The 24,310-nt window shown below is 46.3% G+C and overlaps 3 protein-coding genes across 16 annotated transcripts in view; 2 read left to right on the forward strand and 1 right to left on the reverse strand.

Annotated features, from left to right (window-relative positions):
- Positions 1-8: 8 nt before the first annotated feature.
- On the forward strand, positions 9-9,847 carry FAM216A (family with sequence similarity 216 member A). Of its 6 annotated transcripts, none has more exons than XM_070066191.1 (7): positions 9-252; positions 1,293-1,327; positions 2,674-2,795; positions 4,116-4,245; positions 4,316-4,490; positions 5,365-5,447; positions 6,776-9,774. In XM_070066191.1, exons 1-7 carry the CDS (start codon positions 227-229, stop codon positions 6,892-6,894), a joined length of 690 nt encoding a protein of 229 aa, XP_069922292.1. In that variant the 5' UTR covers positions 9-226; the 3' UTR covers positions 6,895-9,774. The 6 variants fall into 6 exon arrangements, with proteins under 6 accessions (XP_069922292.1, XP_069922291.1, XP_008270437.2 ...); XM_070066190.1 differs by having other exon boundaries at positions 10-252; positions 1,293-1,333; XM_008272215.4 differs by lacking the exon at positions 9-252 and adding an exon at positions 339-492 and having other exon boundaries at positions 1,293-1,333; positions 6,776-9,847.
- On the reverse strand, positions 9,355-17,882 carry VPS29 (VPS29 retromer complex component). Of its 2 annotated transcripts, none has more exons than XM_008272223.4 (4): positions 17,709-17,882; positions 12,062-12,253; positions 10,073-10,308; positions 9,355-9,847 (listed from the first exon to the last, which is right to left on the reverse strand). In XM_008272223.4, the coding sequence occupies exons 1-4, from the start codon at positions 17,709-17,711 to the stop codon at positions 9,730-9,732; spliced, it is 549 nt and encodes a 182-aa protein (XP_008270445.1). In that variant the 5' UTR covers positions 17,712-17,882; the 3' UTR covers positions 9,355-9,729. The 2 variants fall into 2 exon arrangements, with proteins under 2 accessions (XP_008270445.1, XP_051682746.1); XM_051826786.2 differs by lacking the exon at positions 17,709-17,882 and adding an exon at positions 16,042-16,713.
- Positions 17,883-17,889: 7 nt separating this feature from the next.
- The window catches only part of RAD9B (RAD9 checkpoint clamp component B), a 77,279-nt gene continuing 70,858 nt past the window's right edge, over positions 17,890-24,310 (forward strand). For 4 of the 8 annotated variants that reach the window (XR_007911963.2, XM_051826768.2, XM_002719765.5 and 1 more), the window contains exons 1-3: positions 17,890-18,045; positions 22,661-22,731; positions 24,074-24,220. Coding sequence is in view for 7 of the 8 variants with exons in the window: in XM_051826768.2 (XP_051682728.2) it covers positions 18,009-18,045; positions 22,661-22,731; positions 24,074-24,220 (255 nt within the window). In the remaining variant the exon portion in view is untranslated. Of the gene's footprint in view, positions 18,095-20,281; positions 22,798-24,073; positions 24,221-24,310 lie in introns of those variants that run through there. The other 4 variants (XM_070066187.1, XM_051826770.2, XM_051826769.2 and 1 more) reach the window with 4 other exon arrangements.

The raw sequence follows: 24,310 nt of genomic DNA on the forward strand, positions 1-24,310 counted from the left end.
AAACCCGCGGTTGGGTAGCCGCCGGAGCCTGGTTGCCAGGGAGACAAAGGATAACGGCAAACGCTCAGCATCCCTGATTCTTGGTTTGCGCATTGGCGTTGGGCTCGGACGGTGCCACCCAAGCTTTGCAAATGTGCTGAGGGTCTGGAACCCTGAGGTGGAAGGCACCTCGTGTTCAGGGGAGCGTGTGCGTTTCGTTCCCGTGACGCGTCCCTTGCACAAAAAGATGCGAAAGCACAGACTCGCCACCAAGTAACGCACTCCCGCAGATCCGGGGTCGTGGGTCTCCTAGCCCTCCCAGCTTCCCGAGGTGTCGCCCCGACACCTCCCGCCTGACGCACGCGTGCAGAGGGGGCAGGGGCAGGGCCCGCTTCTCCCGCACGCAGCTCGCCGTCCGGGCGCCGGGGAGATGCCGGGCCGGGGGCCGGGGGCCGACTCTTCGGCCGAGCCGCCCGCGGTGGCCGGGACCGAGGGCGGCGGCGGCGGCGGCGGGTGAGGCCGGGGGCCCGGAGGGGCTGGGGGGACGGCGCCCAGCCCGGGGTCGTGAGCGCCCGGGAGGGCGGGGGCGGGCGGCGGCCGTGGCCGGGGGGGGGGGGACGCTCGGAGCCGAGTGCGAGGACTGCGTGGAGTTTTCGGGCCCCGCCGGGGACGCTTTGGCGTCGGCCCCCGGGGGTCGCCCAGAGGCGGAGGGCGGGCGGCGCCCCCGGGCCGCGCGGGGCCCTGTGTCTGAGGTTGGCTGAGGGGCTGTTAACGGCGGGGGCCACGGCCCTTGGCAGGGATCAGATCTGGGAACACGCGGTAGCAGGCGGGATGGAGGGCATTCGGTCTTAATTTGAAAAAAAGGAAAAAAACTGTACCAAATTACAACATTACAGGCCAAGGTATCCGTTCCCGCATCCCTTAATCACTGTTCAAAGGGCTGCCTTCAAAACCCCAGTTATTTTATTTAAAATAGAGTAAGAAAATACCATGGATTAATAACGCAGGAGCCCGAACCAGTTTTATTGAGCTCGCTGTAGGCATTAGATTGGGAAGCTATAAAGGTAAGACCAAATCTGGCCTAGAATAAATAAATACATACAGACAGACTGGAATACATCCTTTCTAGTATGGTGAAAAGCTCAGATAACACACTGCGAGAAAACTCGCAGCCATCAGGATTTAAGCAGAATTGCAGGTGATCTGCAAGACATACATGAAAAATAAAACGCATATGCAATAGTTACCGTTTGAAGTATGTTCTTAGTGCTTAAGAAGTTTGTCAATTATCATGTATTTCTCTTTTTTAACAGATCAGTTGGACATTCTTACCACCAAAATTCCAAAGGTACCGGTGAGTAGTGCATAGAAAACAGATAATACCTAGAAATAGCATGTTTCAAAGAAGCCAATTTGCCTATAAGTACCTACAAAATGGAGTTTTTTGTTTGTTTGTTTGTTTGACAGGCAGTAAGTGAGAGAGAGAAACAGAGAGAAAAGTCTTCCTTCCGTTGGTTCACTCCCCTAATGGCTGCTATGGCTGGTGCTGTGCCAATCCGAAGCCAGGAGCCAGGTGCTTCCTCCTGGTCTCCCATGTGGGTGCAGGGCCCAAGCACCTGGGCCATCCTCCACTGCACTCCCTGGCCACAGCAGAGAGCTGGCCTGGAAGAGGGGCAACCGGGACAGAATCCAGCGCCCCGACCAGGACTAGTACCCAGGGTGCCAGCGCCACAGGTGGAGGATTAGCCTAGTGAGCCACACAATGGAGTTTTAAAAATAAACTGTTGGCATCCCCAGTAGCTCTTAGTCTCTGAGTTTCAAAGAACAATCTAGTGGGTTCTTCCTCTTCAGGTAATGAGCTCAAGCAGGCATTTTAAAGTTAGCAATGAATTCTACAAGTGCTGTGTTCATGGCTGAATCAGCTCAGACTGAAGGTGAAAACTTCACTGAGCAGTTCCCAACACCATAAATACTTCTCAGCGCTGACATTTTCCTCTCACTTGAATGACTGAGTTCTCAAAAACACTCCCCTCTTCTCTGCTGGAGTGAAGGGACACAAACAAGTCCCTGAAGGCCTCTTGCTAGTGACCTTGTTGTGGGGAGGGGAGGTAGAATTCACTCATTACATACCTATCTGTATTCAATACAGTAAGTTAGTTTTTATGTGTTCATTTACATTTAATGATATGCAAACTTGGGTTCACTTAGCTTTACTTTAGAAAAATATATAGTCCTTATAATTTCATAGGGGAAAAAAGGCACACTCCCATATCTGAAAATATATAAATAAATACAGGTTGAATATCTCTTAATTGAAAAGCTTAAGATCAGAAGAATTTCAGATTTTGGAATATTTGCATATAGGTAATGATGTTAGGGAGGGGCCCGAGTCTAAATATGCAATTTGTATTTTGGAGCTGCGCTGATTTGAAGCCAGAGCTTCTCTGGGTCTCCCACCTGGGTGCAGGGGCCCAAGGACTTGGGCCATCCTTCACTGTTATCACAGGTCACAGCAGAGAGCTGGATCAGAAGTGGAGCAGCTGGGACTCAAACTGGGGCCCATATGGAATGCTGGTACTTCAGGCGGCAGTTTTACCTGCTACACCACACGCTGGCTCCAGTACTTAGATCTTAATAAATTTGTGAGCTGATCTTTGTCTCTGAAATTCGTATGATTATGTCCTTGGCCCACAGATAAAACCAAAGGTGGACACAAAGTGAACTCTCACATAGCCAAGATACAAGGGTTATGGAAAACGCCTCAAATTCAAACAATTCACATCCCTAAATTGATGACAGACACATCCATTCTAAAGGTATGCCAACAGGGAACTATTCAAATACAGCATTCTTTGTATTCAGAGCTTTTCTTGAAGATAAGCCACCTAGATGGTGAGGCACTGCAGATGACAGGCCAGGAGGCTGTCCAGCAGTCAGTGTCTGGAGGACACATTCATGACTGAATGTTCGGATCACAGATTCCCTAAGAGTTCTTTCAGGGCTTCGTCCTTCACTCAGGACACTTAATGCCCCAACCACAAAGATATTCACTCAAGAAAAACTTCATACTAGGAAACTCAACCTCATAAAGATTTTATTCAAGAACTACAACATTAGAGTAAGTGAAGAAAGTGGCAATACGGATTTTATAAATGCTGACATGTAGCCCTCATTAACAATTTTAGGTGCTACAAAAATTATCTCCAGAGCAAAACAGATTGGTGTTACTGAAGATTTATGCACACCTGTCAATCCTTCTGACTACCATTTTGACTTTTTTTCTGCATTACCAATTCAGGAAAGTAAATCCTCTGTGTGTGTGTGTGTGTGTGTGTGTATGTATTTAAGTGCAGCCTTGCATATTAAGTGAGCATTAACTTTTTTTTTAAAGATTGATTTATTGAGAGGTATAGTTAGAGAGAGAGGGACAGAGAGAGCTCTTCCTTCCGCTGGTTCACAAGGGCCAGAGCTAAGTGGATCCGAAGCCAGGAGCCAGGAGCTTCTTCCGGGTCCCCCATGTGGGTGCAGGGGCCCAAGCACTTGGGCCATCTACTGCTCTACCAGGCCATAGCAGAGAGTGGATCATAAGTGGAACAGCTGGGACTCGAACCGGCACCCATATCAGATGCCAGCAGTGCAGGCAGCACTTTTACCCACTATGCCACAGTGCCGGCCCAAGCATTAACTTCTAAAATCATTAAGTGCAATGAAAATCTCAAAATATTTAGAGACCAACCCTACTGTCCCTTCAGTATGTCCAGCAGTTGTTATTCTGTGACTAGTGAAGACTGTTACTTTTTTTTTTGAGACGGAGTAACCGTGTTGCTTTCAGGTACTGTTAGACCTCAAGAAGCACCTGAGAACTGAGACTTGCTGACAGAACTGAGATTCACTTTCTCAAACCTCACAGGGCCTTTGAATCACTTGGCTGGAATTGCAAGCAGACTTACAAGGCGTAAATAGTCACACACACACACACACACACACACACACACCAGCTAAGCTAACATAGTTGAATTTGCTTAAATATAGATGATGCAACTCCAGTGAAGGCTCATCCTTTCAGACTAGGAATACTGCCGACCTCTGGTCTACAGTCCAGTCCAGACGATCTACACTCTTACTCTGTCTTTTAGCACCCAGACCTCACCATAGGCCAGAAACGCTCTCTGTGCAGCATTGCCAAGATCTATAATGCCAACTATCTGAGGACGCTAATGAAGAGGCAGTATGTGCACGTGATTCAGCGCAGCTCGCCAAAGCCAGGCAGGTGCACCCCCAGTTGGCTTCTCCCCAGTTCTCACGCGAGTCTTCTAACAGGTGGTTTGCGTGACAGGTGTCCTCACTCCGCACAAGAACCGCCTCAGCTCTGGCTGCTCACGGAAGCTGCATCAGCCCTGCACTACTTGGCGGCACCAGGTGGACAGAGAGGAGTCCAGCATTGCAACTGCAGCCACGCCTGAAATGATCATACAGCATTCCTTATGGCGACCAGTGAGAAACAAAGAAGGGTGGGTCTATTCCTTACTCTTTGAAGGGGGAAGATGTACTCAATTTTATTTGAAGGACAGCTAAGTGAAATTAAAAGTTGTTACCTAATATGTTCACTTTGCTAAATTAAGAATAGGTAGGACAAAGACTGCGTAAGAGGATGTTATCTTACTTTACTGAGCTGACTGGGATATGCCACTTAGAACATATTTTGTGGAACTGAAAAAAGGTCTTGATTGGCTAGAAATACAGACTGTTCTTTTCAAAATGATTTCCAACTCAAGTTCAAAATAATGCAAACACTTCTAAAGAAGTGTGAGGTTGCTTCTGCACAGGGAAATACTATAGAAAAAGGAAAAGGAAGAAAAGACTAAGGAGGCTTAATTCAGATTTCGTTATCACAGCTTTGCATTTTTTTTAAAGATTTTATTTTATTTGGTAAAATTACAGACAATGAGAGGGAGAGACAGAGAGGTCTTCTATCTGCTGGTTCACTTTCCAAATGGTTGCAATGGCCAGAGCTGAGCAGATCCGAAATCAGGAGCCTGGAGCTTCTTCCAGGTCTCCCAAGCAGATGCAGAGGCCCAAGAGCTTGGGCCATCTTCCACTGCTCTCCCAGGCCATGGCAGAGAGCTAGATTGGGAGAGAAGCAGCTAGGACTAGAACCGGCACCCATATGGGATGCCGGTGCCACAGGCAGAGGATTAACCTACTGCACCACAGCACTGGCCGCACAGCTTTGCAATTCAAAGTAAATAAATCATAGGATGTGGGGGCTGAAAGAGTATCTTTGGTGATGCTGGCATCTGACAAAAGAATTTGGATAGTCTTCCATGTGCATAAGGTAGCTGTTTACTGTGCTGGCTCCAATTAAGATACTTACCTTTCTTACAGGCTAAAAACTGGATATGCATCTAAGACAAGATGTAAGTCACTGAAGATTTTTAGAAGACCAAGCAGACTATTCATGCAACCAGGTAAATGTAGAACTTTAGAAAGATAGATTTTTGGAGATGTTATACTTAAAAATATTAAACCGAACATGGTTTCATTTCTATTATGAAGATATTAAAGAATCTAGAACATGAGGTGGGTACTGGGCACAGTGGTTATGACACTGCTTGGGATGCCTGCATCCTATATTGGAGCGCTTGGGTTCAGATTCTAGCTCTGCTTCTAACTCTAGCTTCTCACTAACGTGCACTCTGGGAGGCAGCGGGTGACAGCTCAAGTACTGAGACCTGGATGGAGATCTGGGCTCCTGGCTGTGGCCTCGCCCAGCCCTGGCTATTAGGGGCATCTGGGGAGTGGATGGAAGAATTCTCTCTGTGCCTTTCAAATAAAATGAAAGAAAAAAAAAATTTAGAATGTGATTTGCTTTTACTGTTCTCTCCAAATAAGAAACATGAAATATATCTTATGCTTTCATTTAAAAGAACACATTGTTCACCGTGAAGATATTTATGATATCAAGGCCAGAGACTTAATAGAGAATGACTTTGTTAGAACTGAGAGCCACAAACGTGACTTTTTCAAGTGACAGCACTTCTTTTGAATCACTGCCATTTCTAGATGGACAACATATTTTATATAGCATCTAGCAGTTTACAGCGGGCTGTACCACTTATACCACTGTCTGATCCTCAGTGAGACAGTGGTAGCAAGCCAAGCAGGTGATATCATCAAAATTTTGCAGATGCAAATCAGACAAATCCAGACTTGGGAAATATCAGCAAAACGATCCTTCCTTCTACTACAAATATTGCAAAATGAAAAAGTCAAAACAGGAAGAAAGATCAAATGACCAGAAGTATTCCTCAGAAAATGATTAAGTGGAAGCTAAATAATTTTCTAGAAACTACCACGGTGGGTAGGGAGGTGGGTATAGGAAATTAGGCTTTCTGAATCAATATCCCATTGTTATGTCAGTTCTGCTATAAATATACTATGTCTATCCAAGAAATGGGGGAAAGGGCAGGGGGGAGGTAAGTGGTTCTAGAAAGAAAAGGGGGAAAGTCCTTGTGATGATGAGAAGGAACTAAAGGAAAATATTCTGAAGATATAACTGACTTTAACTTCCCTTCAACCAAGACTGCGGGGCTTAGTAATAGACTTTGCAATATAGTAACTTGGCTAGAATACTGGGTATCTTAAAGAGTAAGGATTTGGGGGAAGGAGGAGATGACCAAAATTTTTGAAAATTGCCGTTTTTTGCTAAAGGCTTTTTAATAAACTAAGTAATTTTGAAAGTCATACATAGAACTTTATTTTCAAAACAGACAATATAAACTCTTATTTCTTTCAGTTTCTTCAAATGATTCTGAATTCTACCTGAATGAAGAAAGAAAGGAGGAAGACTTGCTAAATAAATGTATGCAATCAATGTCAATCGAAGAACAGGGAGAGCATCTGATGCTGACCTGACAGCCTTGTGCTGGGTACTGAATTCAAACACCAACTGACACTCAGATTCTGTGCCAAAGGTCAGGAAGGGGTTGTGAATTGTGTCCTCTCAACAGTTAGGATAGTATTGTTATTCAACCATTAAGCGATTCATTTGTTCACAAACTTGTACAACAGTGTAATTGGTCTGATACAGTTCTACGTGCCAATGATATTTCTGTAATTAAATATGTATAGTATATGCTTGTATTTCTAGCTAGATATAATTAAATTTCTTGTCACTTAAAATTGAATTATTTTCTCTAAGTCTGACAAACACATTATATAATTCGTTTTCTCTGTTTACAGTTAAATCTTAAAGTAGTAAAACATTAGAATATCCCACAAGTATTTTCTTGATTGTGGTAAGGAAAATTCTAAAATACTCAGATACAGGATAGCAGCTGATATAGGTAACACCTGACCTACAAAGTAGGCGCTCAGTAAATATTTGCTACTTAAATATAACTTGAAAACGTAAATAGAGGGGCCAATGCTGTGATGTAGCAGGTTAGGCAACTGCTGTATTACCAGCATCTCATGTGAATTCTGGTTCGATTCCTGGCTGTTCACTGCCTATGCAGCTCCCTGTAAGTGTGCCTGTGGGGGCAGCAGAGGATGGCCAGGGTGCTTGGGCCCCTGCAACCACGTGGGAGACCTGGAGGAATTTCCTGGCTTTGGACTGGCCCAGCTTCAGCTTTTGTGGCCATTTAGGGAGTGAACGAGTAGATGGAAGATCTCTTCCTGTCTCTCCTCTCTCTGTAATTCTGCCTTTTTTTAAAAAAAAGATTTATTTTATGTATTTGAAAGTCAGAGTTACACAAAGAGAGGAGGAGAGGCAGAGAGAGAGAGCAGTCTTCCATCCACTGGTTCACTCACCAGTTGGCCACAATGGCTGGAGCTAGGCTGACCTGAAGGCAGGAACCAGTTTTTTCTGGGTCTCCCACATGGGTGCAGGGGTCCAAGGACTTGGGTTATTTTCTACAGCTTTTCCAGGCCATAGCAGAGAGCTGGATTGGAACTGGAGCAGCAGAGACTCAAACTGGCAATCATATAGGATGCCAGCACTGCAGGCAGCGGCTTTACCCGCTACACTACACCGGCCCCAACTCTGCCTTTCAAATAAAATAAATCTTTTAAGAAATATGATTTGCCCTATCTTATGAAACTTGCCAAACACACACCTGGACTCTCAAACTAGACTAAGTGGAATACATTGCATTAACGAAAGGATTCTTAATTATCATATTTTCTCCAGGTGCTTCCCTGCTAATCTAAGTTGTTTTATTAAAAGCTGGTTCAAGCCACAGCTTATGATGCTGACATCCCATATGGAGTGCTGCTTGAGTCCTGGCTACAGATTCAGCTTCCTACTACTGTGCCAGGGAAGGCAAGGGTGATGATCCAAGTACACTTGGGTCCCAGCCACCCATGTGGAAGACCAGGATAGAGTTTCAGCCTCCAAGCTTTGGCCTGTCCAGACTAGGTTATTGTGGCCATTTTGGGATCTTCCAGCAGAAGAAGATCTCTCTTTGTCTGTCTCTCGCTTTCTATGGCTTTGCCTTCTAAATAAATAAAATCTCTTTTTAAAAAATTGTCTTGGGGGCTGGCACTGTGGCGCAATGGGTTAAAGCCCTGGCCTGCAGCAATGGCATCCAATATGGGTGCTGTTCAAGTCCCAGCTTCTCTACTTCCACTCTAGCACTCTGCTATGGCCTAGGAAAGCAGTGGAAGATGGCCCAAGTCCTTGGGCCCCTGCACCCACCTGGGAGATCTGGAAGAAGCCCCTGGCATCAGAATGGCCCAGCTGCAGCCATTGTGGCCATGTGGGAAGTGAACCAGTGATGGAAGACCTCTTTCTCTCTGCCCTTCAAATAAATCTTAAAAAAAAAAAAAAAAAAATAGGAGGGGCAAATTTGAAGAATCACTGCTGATTTAGTACATCAATATATGGTATATTACTTTTTTTTTTTTTTTTGACAGGCAGAGTGGACAGTGAGAGAGACAGAGAGAAAGGTCTTCCTTTGCTGTTGGTTCACCCTCCAATGGCCGCTGCACCGCGCTGATCCAAAGCCAGGAGCCAGGTGCTTCTCCTGGTCTCCCATGTGGGTGCAGGGCCCAAGCACTTGGGCCATCCTCCACTGCACTCCCAGGCCACAGCAGAGAGCTGGCCTGGAAGAGGGGCAACCAGGACAGAATCTGGCGCCCCGACTGGGACTAGAACCTGGTGTGCCGGCACCGCAAGGCGGAGGATTAGCCTATTGAGCCACGGTGCTGGCCGGTATATTACATTTTGAAGTCCAACAATCTGACACAATGTTCAGAGAACTCTGAAAGGTCATTTCATCTATCTATCTACCTCTTTATTTTAATATCTATATCTAGTTTCATTTGGTCATTTTTATTTTTTTTAACAATTAAACACAGATTATCAAGAAAGAATGAAAGGTAAACATTTATTACTAAGGAAGAGAAAAATGTATACAGGGAAGTCTACATTTTTTCTTTTCATGCACTACTTTTGTAATAAGTTTCCAAGTATCAACTTTTAAGATTTTACAAGGGTAATTTTTCTTTACATAGGACCATTTACTGTGTGGTGGACACTGTTATCATAGAAATCATATATTGTAAACTAAATATATTCTTATAGTTTACAAGAAACTTAGAGCAATTACATATTAACAGAGAAGACAATGTTATATTTCACTGCAAAATATTATAAAAGTCATACAATTGTGTGGCTTTTAAGTGTTTAATTACTTGATTTAAACAAGGCAATGAAAAAAAAGAAAAATCATCAGAACAGGCCTGACTTTAGGATTTTTTGTATTCAATTCGTTCTACTTTCACGTCATCTCCAATTAGTTGATACACATAAGTGACCACTGTAGAAGCCTGGATATCCATCAATACAAATGAAGGAATAATGTTTCTGGAAGTAAAAATAAATAATATTAGTGTTTTGTACTAAAAAGCAGCATTACACATTTCAATTTAAAATAATTTGGATTCAAGGAGAAATCAAACTGTTACACATTAAAATAATTACCAAAAAAGGTCAGAATTATTTAACTGGCTATATTTTTCTTTTCGACAATGTCACACATGCAATCAATGTTCCTAAAGCTTCCAAATTCCCAAACTGTGTACTACTTACGTTTCCAAGGCATTATATGCCCCAGTGGCAGAACCTGGGTTAATATAGAATTTATTTTCATGCTCAAATGCTTCAAATTTGTGTGTGTGTCCTGAGATAAGAATGTCCACATCAAACTGCCGCTGCAACAGAGCCAAGCTGGCCATGTCTCCCCACGGAATAACCTGATGTCCATGGATCAAACCAATTTTGAACTGTCCAACAGTCACAACTTTCTGTTCTGGATAATTCAGATTCTAAAACAGACAAAAGAAAACACTTTAGATACAGTGATTTTATAAAGAGACCACCTGCTTAAGTATCCAATCTCATATGGTATTTTAATACCAAGCCCCACAACAGACCCATTTGTAAATACTTGGTTTCTCCTCAGTTTTTAAGACTGGAACTATGCTTAAAACAAAACTTATTCAAGGTAAACTGGAATTTATCATACAACTGCTCCCCCTTACAAAAGATTTACATATGTGAAATGCAGAGCAACAGATAGAGAGGGGGAGAGAGAGAGACAAACATCTTCCATTCACTGTTTGGTTCACTCCCCAGATGGCTGCAACAGTCAGGTCTCCCTAGGCCAAAGCCAGGAGCTCCACGTGGATCTCCCGCACGAATGGCAGGCCCAGGTGCTTGTGCCATCTTCCACTGCCTTCCCAGGCACATTAGCAGGAAGTTGGTTGGGGAGCAGAGTAGCTGAGACTCAGACCAGCACTCTGATAGGAGATGTCGGCATGTCCCAAGCTGTGTTTAATCCCCCTGCCACAATGCCAGCCCCATCATAAAACTCCTTTAGTTATTTCTATGAAATGTGGGTTTCTCTGAGCATGCTCTAAAGGAGGGATGGGAAACCTTTTTTCTGCCAAGGGCCATTTGGATGTGTATAACATCAGTTGCAGGCCACACAAAATTATCAACTTAACAATTAGCCTGCTATAGATGTATTTAATTTTGAGTCTTGCCTGCAGCTGCCTTGGCAGCGCCAGGCCAAATTATTTCACAGCCCAGACATTCTGTACCCCTGAAATATTTCCCTTAACTTGTGATTTCCCTCTACCCAAGACCCAAGGCCCACAAATTAGGATGTATCCAAATTACATCCTAGGTTTTAACAGTTATAATCTCAACTGTATGGATGAGGTAACTGAAAAAAAAGTGTTTACAATAATTTGCCCAAAGTTACGTACTAGTAAATCACTGAGCTAAGATCTAAACCCTAATAGCCTCCAGGATTTGTAAATTTAGCAAAATAGAAACAATAAGTTTTAACTGTTGCCAAACTGTCTTTAACATAACAGAAACCCTGAAAGTTTCCAACAAAACAGACATATATTCTAATTACTAAGAAGTTTGTGAGAGGCCAGTGCTGTGGCACAGTAGGTTAAAGCCCTGGCCTACAGCACTGCATCCCATATGGGTACCAGTTCGAGTCCCAGCTGTTCCACTTCCAAACCAGCTCCCTGCTAATGCTCTTGGAAAAGCAGCAGAGGACGGCCCAAGTGGGAGACCCAGAAGAAGCTGCTAACTCCTGGTTTCAGATCAGCACAGCCCTGGCCGCTGCAGCCATTTGAGGACTATACCAGGAAGGAAGACCTCTGTCTCTCCCTTTTCCTCTGTAAACTCTGCCTTTCTAATAAATCAATCAATCCTGGGGCCGGTGCTGAGGTGTAGCAGGTAAAGCGCCGCCATCTGCAGTGCCAGCATCCCATATGGTTTCGGGTTCAAGTCCTGGCTGCTCCACTTCCGATCCAGCTCTCTGCTATGGCCTGGGAAAGCAGTGGAAGACGGCCCAAGTCCTTGGGCCCCTGCACCCACGTGGGAGGAAGCTCCTGGCTCCTGGTTTTGGATCGGCACAGCTCTGGCTGTTGTAGCTAATTGGGAGTGAACCAGCAGATGGAAGACCTCTCTCTGTGTGTAACTCTGACTTTGTAATAAACAAATGAATATTTTAAGGAGGAAAATACTTGGGAAGGGGAGGGGAGGGAAACATGTCACCTCGTCGAAGTCCCCTCTCACGATGTGGACGTCGCCAGCCAGGGTCTTGAGGTAATCATAGCTTTCTTTGGTGCAAAGGTTCCCAGTGCAGAGAATATGCTGGATCTTTCCTGGCACCAGGAGTTTTTTGAATTTAGCTGGCAAACTGTTGCACCGGTGTGGGATGTGCAGATCTCCTAGCACCAACACCAACTTTAAAGTGTCAAGGCGAGATAAAGTATGTATTAAACATGACGTCTAAGCAAGACATTCTCCTCCCATGACTGCCTTTTGAAATTAAAACTTATCTGAGATCCAGAATCCAACAGAGAAGTTATTCAGACAGTACCTACCATGAGAATTTACACACACATATAAAGGCACTCTGTTCTAAACCAATCTCATTTTATCATAAACAGTTGCACACAATCAGAAAATTTACCAAGAATAAAAACAAATCATTGTAAAGTGATTCACTTAAAGATGTACAAATTACAGTGCACCTTTAAAAATCACAAATGAAAACTACACTACTAGCTCTATGGAAATTGGCATATCTGAAGACTGATAATCATATTTCTGAATGCTCATATGCAGTTATAGTGTAAAACCTATAATTCCAGGATTATCATGAAAAGGAATTGCTATAAGTATAATGAAAAAGAAAAGTTAATTCTCTAATTTATGTCTATTAAGATGACAATTACTTGGAGGAATAGTTGCCAAAATATATCATTTTTGTTACCTCAAACTATTAGCTAAACATTATAGGCATATAAAAACAGTCTATGCATCAGTTTCAATAGGTAAACATGTGCTTTTGAATTATGATATTTGATATCTTCACTTTCATTATAGAAGTCCTGTTGTATTTTAGCACTGGATTAGATCACCCTCAGTAAACAACTTAGAAAAACAGCAATTTCACAATCTTTCATGTGATTAGAGCATTAAAACAAAAGAGAGGTCAGCTAAATTAAGTGATGAATTTAGCAGATGGTTTAGAGTTGCAATAGACTCAGATGACAAAAATAAAATTCATTCTTAAATATAAAACGTTGGGCTGGCGCCGTGGCTCACTTGGCTAATCCTCTACCTGTGGCATCAGCACCCCAGGTTCTAGTCCCGGTTGGGGTGCCTGATCCTGTCCTGGTTGCTTTTCTTCCAGTCCAGCTCTCTGCTGTGGCCTGGAAAGGCAGTGGAGGATGGCCCAGGTCCTTGGGCCCTGCACCCACATGGGAGACCAGGAGGAGTACCTAGCTCCTGGCTTTGCATCGGCACAGTGCGCCGGCTGCAGCTGCCATTTGAGGGTAAACCAATGGAAAGAAAGACCTTTCTCTCTGTCTCTCTCACTGTCTGACTCTGCCTGTCTAAATAAATAAATAAATAAATAAAACATCGTGTAGGGGCCAGCGTTGTGGCATAGTGGGTAAAGCCGCCACCTGCAGTGACGGCATCCCATGTGGGCGCTGGTTCAAGACCCGGCTGCTCCACTTCTGATCCGGCTCTCTGCTATGGCCTGGGAAAGCAGTGGAAGATGGCCCAAGTCCTTGGGCCCCTGCACCCATGTGGGAGACCCAGAGGAAGCTCCTGGCTCCTGGTTTTGGATTGGCACAGCTCCAGCCATTGCAGCCAACTAGGGAGTGAACCAGCAGATGGAAGACCTCTCTCTGCCTCTCCTTCTCTCTCTGTGTAACTGTTTCAAATAAGTAAAATAAATCTTAAAAAAAATAAAAACCTTATTGTGTAAACATTTAACTTGACAATTTCAGGATTTGACAAACGGTATTTAATTTAGCCAATGAACAGAAAGCTGTTCAAAAATGTCATTTAAAAATATGTCTTTCGGCCGGCGCTGCGGCTCAATAGGCTAATCCTCTGCCTGCGGCGCTGGCACCCCAGGTTCTAGTCCTGGTCGGGGCGCTGGATTCTGTCCCGGTTGCCCCTCTTCCAGGCCAGCTCTCTGCTGTGGCCAGGGAGTGCAGTGGAGGATGGCCCAAGTGCTTGGGCCCTGCACCCACAAGGGAGACCAGGAGAAACACCTGGCTCCTGGCTTCAGATCAGCACGGTGCGCCAGCCGCAGCGCACCAGCTGCAGCAGCCATTGGAGGGTGAACCAACGGTAAAGGAAGACCTTTCTCTCTGTCTCTCTCTCACTGTCCACTCTGCCTGTCAAAAAAAAAAAAAAAGTCTTTCACGGGGTTGGCCCTGTAGTGTAGCAGGTAAAGCCTCCACCTCAGTGCCGGCATACCATAATGGCACCTGGCTGCTCCACTTCTGATCCAGCTCCCCGCTATAGCCTGGGAAAGCAGAGGAACATGGCCCTTGTGCTTGGGCCCCTGCGCCCACATGGGAGACCTGGAGGAAGCTCCTGGCTCCTGGCTTTGAATCAGCTCAGCTCTGGCCATTGCGCCTTTTTGGGGAGTTATAACCAATGGATGGAAGACCTCTCTCTCTCGGCCTCTCTATAACTCTGCCTTTCAAATAAATAAATAAATAAAAACCTTTCAAAAATGTCTTTCAAAAGAAACTGAATTTGTTTTTGTTTAGTTTATGCACCTCCCTCCATAAAGGATGTTTTTCCACACAGACAACCCATCCGGAAATGAGCATGCCCTTTACTTTTATAGGCATGACTATTCCTTAATAACCAAAAATCATTAAATACCTAATAGGAGAAAACAAAAGTTTTGTGACTATACACTTTGTAAATTGAGATTGAGATCAATCAAAAATCAAAATGTGGGGCCGGTGCTAAGGCGTAGTGGGTAAAGCCGCGGCCTGTAGTGCCAGCATCCCGTACAGGCATTGGTTTGAGTCCTGACTGCTTCACTTCCGGTTCTGTTCTCTGCTATGGCCTGGGAAGGCAGTGGAGGATGGCCCAAGTGCTTGGGCCCCTGCACTCATGTGGGAGACCTGGAGGAAGCTCCTGGCTCCTGGCTTTAGATCGGCCCAGCTCTGGCCGTTGTGGCCATTTGGGGAGTGAACCAGAGGATGGAAGACCTCTCTCTCTCTGACTCTACCTCTCTGTAACTGCCTTTCAGATAATAATAAATCTTAAAAAAAAAAAAAAAATGTGTGAAATGAAAATGACTACTATAACAAGCTTTATTCATCTTGCAACAAAAATAAAAATGATTGCAAAGGAAAGGAACTGTTATTAAGACACAGGGTAACCGAAGTAACACAAAGTTATAAAATTAGCACACTTTCAAAGAAAGTGTTAAATAAGTTTCTTCTTGATAAAGAGAAGGTTCTCCTAGTATTGTTCAGTGACCTGTACTGTTTCAATGCAAATCTTGGCTGATAAAACAAGCACTGCGAAGTTTCCACCATATAAAAGTCAACCTGGGGACAGACAACCTTCACTGTAGAGGGGCTCCCCTCAGACATGGATTGAAGTATACAGTTACTGTGGGTAGCTGGCATTTGAGAAAAGAGCAAAAATAGACTTTTATGTAAAAAAAAAACTCAAAACTCATTAAAGGTTATATGTCTATTACAGGTTGAAACTGCTTGAGACTAATAAGGAATTTAGTTCAATCTGAAGGAAACAGAAAGAACATAGTAAGAGATGATACTTGATAACAATTGAGGATCTAAATTCTGTAAAGTACTGTGGACCACACCCAAGTGTTCCCAAGACTATCAGCAGTCTAAGGATTGGACTGTATGAATGACCACACTGAAATCGCATTTCAGATCAGCAAGTACTCTTATAAGACCACCTTACAGGAATACTGTCATGTAACAGACGTATTTTGGAGTGTCCTTGCCTAATTTCCACACTTTGGCAAATCAGGTTGCACATAGATTAGAGAGTCCATTAAGACAGCAAAAGATCCTGGAAATGACAGTGCTGTTAAATTCAAATAAAGAAACAACCCGAAGCATGGGAATTTGGTTACTTCCTATTCAACAGATCTTAAAAGGGTGAGCAACCCAGTCAGTAATTAGCTACCCAACCACCATTGTTAGTAGGAGCTAAGAGAAGAAACTTACTCTGTGCCCAGCCTTAGTGGAATGAAGAAGTTGATTGCAGACAGGGGGATAAAAAAAAGGGTGAAACATGACCAATGTTAAAAGGAAGCAACAAAAAGGAAACAAACCAAAAAAGAACAAAAACCCATACCAAATGAATACGCAAATAATTGTTAATGATTTCTGAGTGTTATGAAAGAAAATGTTAAAAATCAGCTGTGCTCAAAACAATACCAAAAGAACCACTTCTGTTGTATTTTTAAACATGACACAAACACATTCTTTTTAATAAATTTGCCTTATCGATTTTTTTCTAATCATTCTCCAGATTGACTCCCATCCATTGTTTCTTACTGTTTAGATTTCTAAGATTTTATAAGATAATTTAGAAAAATCACTCAGCAATAGCTTAAAAGCTAACATTTTCCGAATTCTTAGGGTCTCATGTTTTTGTCAACATCGGTCGCCTGAATTCCACACCAATGCCTGGGTTCCGGTCCTGGCTCAGCTTCTGATTCCAGCTTCCCGCTAACCGGCACCCTGCGAGACGAGAGCTGGCGGGGCCTCTGCCACCCACAAGGCAGCGAGGCCTGCATTAAGTTCCAGGGTCCTGGCTTCTGGCTGTCCAGGCATCTGGGCAGGGAACCAGCAGACAGATGCCCCTTCCCTCTCTCACTCTGTCTCTCCGCCTCTCCAGCGAAACAAAACAAAACACTATAAAGTGAATTACTTTAAAGAGACTCTGTTAGAAGCAAAAGACCAACAGCGGGACTAAAGCTTTTAGAGACGCCAAAGCGCTTCCAGCACAGGTCCTTGGCTGTCACGTCGGAAATCCACCTCTCGAACCGGGCTGTCTGTCCCAGAGCAGCTGCAATTCCAGAAAAACGCTACGGGTGCCTATCAGAGAGCCAAGTCCCCGCGCGGCGAGCTCCCATCGGGGAAAAACCAGGACCCGCGGAGCTGCTCTGCTAACGGCTGCCTTCCTAGAGGAAACCGATTTCGGCTGCGAGGCCTCGTGCAGGAAGCTCTCGGGGGCGACAGCCGATGGCCCGCGGCTGGCCGGGGAAGCCCGAGACGAACGAAGGAGGTGGCGCCCCCCACCCCAAACTACCCTGCCCCCCAGAAAACGGGCCACGTCGCGCCCTCTCCCAGTCTCGACTTCACAGGACCTTCGGAGGCACTCGGAGCACACAGCGATTTTAGGGGCCAAGCCCCGCGCTCTCGGAGCAGCCCGCCCTATCCCAGGGCCGCAGGGGCCGGTTCTGAGCCCCCCACGCGCGGCGAGGGCTGCTCGCTCCCGGCCGCACGGAGCGGGGAAGCGGGCGCTCGGCCGGCGGGAGGGGCCTCCTGCAGGGAAAGCAGCGGGGGCGCTCCGGGCACAGGCACAAGGGCCGTCCCGCACTCGGGCCTGCGCGTCTCGTGACGGCACAGACCGGCCCCGGACGCCCTCCGGCCCCCGGGATGGCAGTGCGAGGCCAGGGCCGGCCGCACCCAGAGGTGGCCGCTCGCTCGCTTCCTCCGCTAGCCCTCCTCCCGGGCCTTGCGGCAGGCCAGCGCCTGGACTGCTCCCGACAAGACCTCCGGGGCTGCCCGCGCCCTGGCCCTAGCTCTGGGACTCGGCGCGGCTGCCAACGACGCAGCACCCCGGCCGGCAGCCAGGCCGCGGTCGCCGCAGCGGCAGTCCTCACCATCCTGTCACCGGGCTCCGCTCAATCACCGCAGCCGCCGCCGCCTTCTTCCTCAGGCTCCTCCGAGACCCGCCCACTTCGCCCACAACCAATGGGAAGCGAGGGCGAGAGGAGACGGCCGTACGGAGACCCGTGCGGGCCTTTCCCCGCCGTCAGGCGCAGTCACGCTTCGCGAACCCGAGGAGGCGGGGCGGGGGGGGTGGAGCGACGGGACCGCGCAGGGGGCGGAAAGCGCGGGCTACATCCGGGCACGCGGGCCTGGGGCGCCGAGGTGCTGAGGCGCGCTTCGCGAGCGCCGCCATGCTGAAGTGCGCTATGAGCGGCGGTGCGGTGAGAGGTGGAGTGCCCTTTCTTGAATTCCCGTGTAGACGAGCGAAAGTCCAAGGGTCGGGGTTTTTGTTTTTGTTTTTTGGACTCCACCGTCATCTTACTCGTCCTCTTTGTGCGCAAGGGCCGAGGACACAAGGCCTGACCGCAGCCAGGCCGCACAGGCCCAGGGGTCCGCCGGCTTCCGAAGGGAGGATGGCGGCCCGTCTTTCATTTATGAGTGTTTAAGTGGTGGTGCCCGTGAGAAGAAGTCGTCCCATCGAGTCGGGACGAGGCGGGCTGCCTCTAGGGGAGTTGAGGGAGCATAATGCCTGGACACGGAACCTGTTTTGTGCATAAAAAGCTCCCCTCCCCCATTTCTGAAATTCCCGACCTCAAACAAGCCGCTAAATCACTGGCGGGCTCAACGTTCTCATCTGTGGAATGGGAACCCGAGCACCTCCGTTCCGGGGTTTGTGGAAGGAAAAGGTGGCAGCAGTGCATTTAAAGAAGGCAGTGACGGACGGGAATGCGCGGCCGCCGTTATACGGTTGCCGATGGCTCTTTGAAATCGGAAGGTGCCCCAGGGAGCCGTTAGAAAAGCAACGGCTTTCCGGGTGTGAGGACTGGGAGGGACGGCGCGGTGTTCCCGAGCAGGGCAGGAAGCACAGCGCCCCCTTCCGGGGCTTGTGCTCCCAGCACCGTCCTAGTAGGTGTGCACTTGCATTGTCAAGAAGCGCCCATACATATCATTAGTTCTTTAGTTTCTAAGTGCTACGAGGGCAGGGACTCTTTTTCTTAAAAAAAAAAAAAAAGATTTCTTTTTATCTATTTGAAAGGTAGAGAGAGAGGGACAGACGCAGAAAGAGAATCTCCCATCTGCTAGTTCAGTCCTAAATGCCTGCAACAGCAGCTGGGCCAGGTGGAGGCTGGGAGCCTGGAACCCAATCTGGGTCTCTCTCATGGGCGGCAGGAACCCAGCCAAGTACTCGAGCCGTCTCATTGCTGCCTCCCAGGGTGCACATGCGCAGAAGCCGGCCAGGTGGGGGCGCGCAGGCACTCCGATACGGAATGTGGGACTCCTCGCTGATGTAATCACAGAGCCAGGTCCCACCCCTATTCCTGAGTTTTTCATTGCTATACCCCAGTGCCTTGGGTTTACATGCAAGAGAGTAGGTGCTCAGTAAATACGCAATGCATGAAAAGTCAGCACTAGACAGCTTTAGGAAAAAGAGGTGAAAAGTGAAGTGATTCAAAAGGAGAAAATACCTTTAATTTTTACAACGTTTAATATTTTATCATCCTTTCTCAGTGTACATACTTGTGATTCTTAATCATTGTAAGCTGGTTTTATGTTCTGGGATGACTTTTCCTTTTTTATACGTTCCCACGGATTGGATTGGGTCGTCCTTTTGTATTGTATTTGTATTGTAACTCTTTGCCATTGTTCACATCAACAATGTTGTAACAGATCAGATCAATGTTTCATCCAGCCCTAGCCTTTCTGACAAGGCACCCAAGTGTGTGTGTGTTGAGAAAGTCTGGCATCTACCATACGATTATCCAACAGACATGGAGCTTGTATATCCTTATTTCCCTTTCATGATTTTTTTTTCCTGTTTGTGAAGTTATTAAAACACTGAAGGGGCCAGTGCTGTGGCACAGAAGGTTAAGCCACTCTCACAGTGCTAACATCCACATGGGTGCCAGTCTGAATCCTGGCTCCACTTCCAATCTGGTTCCCTGCTAATATGCATAGGAAAAGAGGGGAGGATGGTCTAACTCCATGGGCCCCTGCCACACACATGGGAGATCCAGAAGGAGCTTCTGGTTCCTGGCTTTGGCCTGGCCCAGCAATGACCATTGCAGCCATTTTAAAAATGAACCAGTAGGGGCCGGCGCCACGGCTCAATAGGCTAATCCTCTGCCTAGTGGCGCCGGCACAGCGGATTCTAGTCCCGGTCAGGGCGACGGATTCTGTCCCGGTTGCCCCTCTTCCAGGCCAGCTCTCTGCTGTAGCCCGGGAGTGCAGTGGAGGATGGCCCAAGTGCTTGGGCCCTGTACCCCATGGGAGACCAGGAGAAGCACCTGGCTCCTGCCATCGGATCAGCGCAGTGCGCTGGCTGCAGTGCGCCTGCCGCAGCGGCCATTGGAGGGTGAACCAATGGCAAAGGAAGACCTTTCTCTCTCTCTCTCTCTCTCTCTCTCTCTCACTCTCCACTCTGCCTGTCAAAAAAAAAAAAAAAAAAAAGAACCAGTAGCGGCCGGTGCTGTGGATTAGTGGGTTGGGCTGCCACCTGTAGTGCCGGCATCCCATGTGGGCGCCCTTTTGAGACCTGGCTACTCCACTTCTGATCCGACTCTCTGCTATGGCCTGGGAATGCAGTGGAAGATGGCCCAAGTCTTTGGGCCCTTGCACCCGCATGGGAGACCTGGAAGAAGCTCCTGGCTCCTGGCTTCAGATCGGCAAAGCTCTGGCCATTGCAGCCAATTGGGGAGTGAACCAGCGGATGGAAGACTCCTCTCTCTCTCTCTCTGCCTCTCCTTCTCCCTCTGTGTAACTCTGACTTTCAAGTAAATAAATAAATAATTTTTTTTTTTAAAGTGAACCAGTGGATGGAAGATCTCTGTCTCTCACTCTCACTCTCTGTAGCTCTGTCTTTTAAATAAATAACCTTTTTTTTTTTTAAATTTTTTGATAGGCAGAGTGGACAGTGAGAGAGAGAGACAGAGAGAAAGCTCTTCCTTTTTCTGTTGGTTCCCCCCCCAATGGCTGCTGAGGCCTGTGCGCTGTGGCCGGTGCACCGCGCTGATCCATAGCCAGGAGCCAGGTGCTTCTCCTGGTCTCCCTTGTGGGTGCAGGGCCCAAGCACTTGGGCCATCCTCCACTGCACTCCCTGGCCACAGCAGAGAGCTGGAATGGAAGAGGAGCAACCGGGACAGAATCCGGTGCCCTGACCAGGACTAGAACCCGGTGTGCCGGCGCCGCAGGCGGAGGATTAGCCTATTGAGCCACAGTGCCGGCCTAAATAAATAATCTTTTAAAAAAACACTTTAAATCATAATCTCTAAGCACTATATTTGTACTTTTGGGAGACACATATTAATTGAAGCCAAGTTTTAAAATGCATTAATATGGAAATTGCCTTGCAACCATAGCTCCATGCAACACTGCAGGGGGAAAGAATGAAGAGTTTTTGCTAAATAATTATGTCACACACTCGTTTTGCAAATTTATTGAGCTCCTATTATGTGCCTAGCATATTGCCAAGGCTATTCTTTTTATCTATCTACCTACCTACCTACCCACCCACCTACCTACCTACCTACCTATCTATGGGCAGAGACAAAGAGGAGAGCTCCCATCTGCTGGTCCACTCCCTAAATGCCTGCAATGGGAACTGAAGCCAGGAGCTGGGGATTCAGTCCAGGCTCCCACATGGGTGGAGGGAATCCAACTGTTTGCACCATGACGGTTGCCTCCCGGGATTGGCATTAGCAGGAAGCTGAAATCAGGAGCCAGAGCCAGGAGTTGAACCCAGACACTCTGATATGGGAAAGGGTATCTCAACTGGCATCTTTTTTTTTTTTTTTTAAAGATTTATTTATTTATTTGAAAGGCAGAGTTACAGAGAGGAAGGGAGGAAGAGTGAGAGTGAGAGAGAGAGATCTTCCTTCCACTGGTTCACTCCCCAAATGGGCTGATCTGAAGCCAGGAGCAAGGAGCTTCTTCTGGGTCTCCCATATGGGTGCAGGGGCCCAAGGACTTGGGCCATCTTCCACTGCTTTCCCAGGCCATAGCACAGAGCTGGATCAGAAGTGGAGCAGCTGGGACTCGAACTGGCACCCATATGGAAGCTAGCATTACAGGCTGCAGCTTTACCCACTATGCCACAGCGCTGGCCTCTCAACTAGCATCTTAACTACTAGGTCAGATTCCCACTCCATACCACATTTCACAAAGCAATGTAGCATGAGATTATGAAACATTTTTTGGATCAATTGAATAATTTGTCACTAAATATAGGCAACTGAAGAATTTTCCCCTGAATATTTATAATAAACAATATATCATATTAGCAGGAAATTGTTCTGATAGAGGCAGTAAAACGGAATTGAAAGCATTATTTACAAATCAATTATGCCATTTAATTTGACCAAATGTGAGTCCAGCATAGCCCCTGAACTCCTCTCATAATCACGCATTCTGCTTTACATTTGTTTCAAAAGAATTTGATATTTTGAGTCTGCATGCTAAGAGGTGACAGGAAATGGAAGTTGAGATCATTGTGCTTATCCTGAGCATTTTGGAAATCAAGGAGAGACTGAATGTTACTATTGTGTATACAGCCCATGGATCAGAGGGAGTATGTGTTGCAAAATAGGCAGCAAAATTTGGACAGAATCCTTGCCAACAAGTTCCAAATAACCAATAGGTAATATCTATGGGTGGTGTCTTTGATGCCAAAAGCCTGTATTTTCCTCTCTGGGAATTTGACATGCAGATAAGGACAAATTGTTCAGTTGATCCCACTGTACTGTATGATTTTATCTCAAGTCCTCTGACTACTAATATAGTCTTATAATTTGGTGTTTGTTGTTGTTGTTAGAAAGAATGTAAGCAACACTTTTCTTTTTTTCCATAGTATTTGGAAAAGCAATCCAAGCTCTATCACGAATTAGTGACTACCTGTGGCTTGACCCATCTGAAAAAGGTGTAAGTAAGAAAGTTAAGTAAAAGACGATGCATTAAGCCAAGAGGAGATTAAAGATCCCAGTCCAGGTAGAATGTTATCCAGGAAATCAAAAATTATTGCTTTTACTGTAAACTCTGAAATCCCTTTTGTATTGCCGTCTGCTGCTTCACACATTAAAGTTAAGGCCCCTGGAGGCACTTAGAATTTTAAAATTTCAAGATACAAGATTTTAGATTTGGTACATACACGTATTCAATATAAATATGTACACTTATGTGTATACACATGCAAATGCACCACACACCATGTAGTGCAGTCTATAGCTAACATCTCATTTACTTTAACACATAGTCATGTGTCTTTTTTTTTTTTTTTTTTTTTTGACAGGCAGAGTGGAAAGTGAGAGAGAGACAGGGAGAAAGGTCTTCCTTTTGCTGTTGGTTCACCCTCCAATGGCCGCCACGGCTGGCGCGCTGTGGCGGGCGCATCGTGCTGATCTGAAGCCAGGAGCCAGGTGCTTCTCCTGGTCTCCCATGGGGTGCAGGGCCCAAGCACTTGGGCCATCCTCCACTGCACTCCCGGGCTACAGCAGAGAGCTGGCCTGGAAGAGGGGCAACCGGGACAGAATCCGGTGCCCTGACCAAGACTAGAACCCGGTGTGCCGGTGCCGCAGGCGGAGGATTAGCCTATTGAACCAGGGCGCCGGCCAGTCATGTGTCTTAGAATGATGAGGGGCCAGCGCCGCGGCTCAATAGGCTAATCCTTCACCTAGCAGCGCCGGCACCCCGGGTTCTAGTCCCGGTCGGGGCGCCAGATTCTGTCCCGGTTGCTCCTCTTCCATTCCAGCTCTCTGCTATGGCCAGGGAGTGCAGTGGAGGATGGCCCAAGTGCTTGGGCCCTGTACCCCATGGGAGACCAGGAGAAGCACCTGGCTCCTGCCATCGGATCAGCGTGGTGCACCGGCCATAGCGCGCCAGCCGTGGCGGCCATTGGGGGGTGAACCAATGGAAAAAGGAAGAGCTTTCTCTCTGTCTCTCTCTCACTATCCACTCTGCCTGTCAAAAAAACAAACAAACAAACAAACAAACAAAAGATGAGGATGCATTTCTCTGAATGTGTATCTTCATCATTGTATAAATATCCTGGAAAGTGCTTTCACAAACAGAGATGGCTGCAACACCACTAGACAATATAATTTCATGGGGCCGCCCTTGTGTTGTGGTCTGTTTTTAAAGCGAAACATTGTTACATAGTGTGTGATTGTATTTAACTGTGATGTTAAACATATTGAAAGTTTTGAATTAAACTATCATATAAAGAAAGTTGATTTTACCCTAAATAGCTATTACTTTACTTTTCCAGCTTGCTCTAAGAACTCTGAATTCTTCTGAGTCATCATATGGTTCTGTCCTGTTCTCACCTGTGTTTTTCCAACATTATCAGTGGTCTCCAGTGAAAATGAATGATAATGGCACAGCATTGCATTTAAATTGCAAATTGGGAATGAAGGTAAATATAAGTGGCCCAAGTTTTCTCTTGCACTGTAGAAATATTTGTTATACAGGACATAACATCTATTCTATGCTTAGTAGCATACAA

The sequence above is a fragment of the Oryctolagus cuniculus genome, chromosome 21 (assembly GCF_964237555.1).
Source record: "Oryctolagus cuniculus chromosome 21, mOryCun1.1, whole genome shotgun sequence".
In the NCBI taxonomy this organism is placed as follows: domain Eukaryota; kingdom Metazoa; phylum Chordata; class Mammalia; order Lagomorpha; family Leporidae; genus Oryctolagus; species Oryctolagus cuniculus.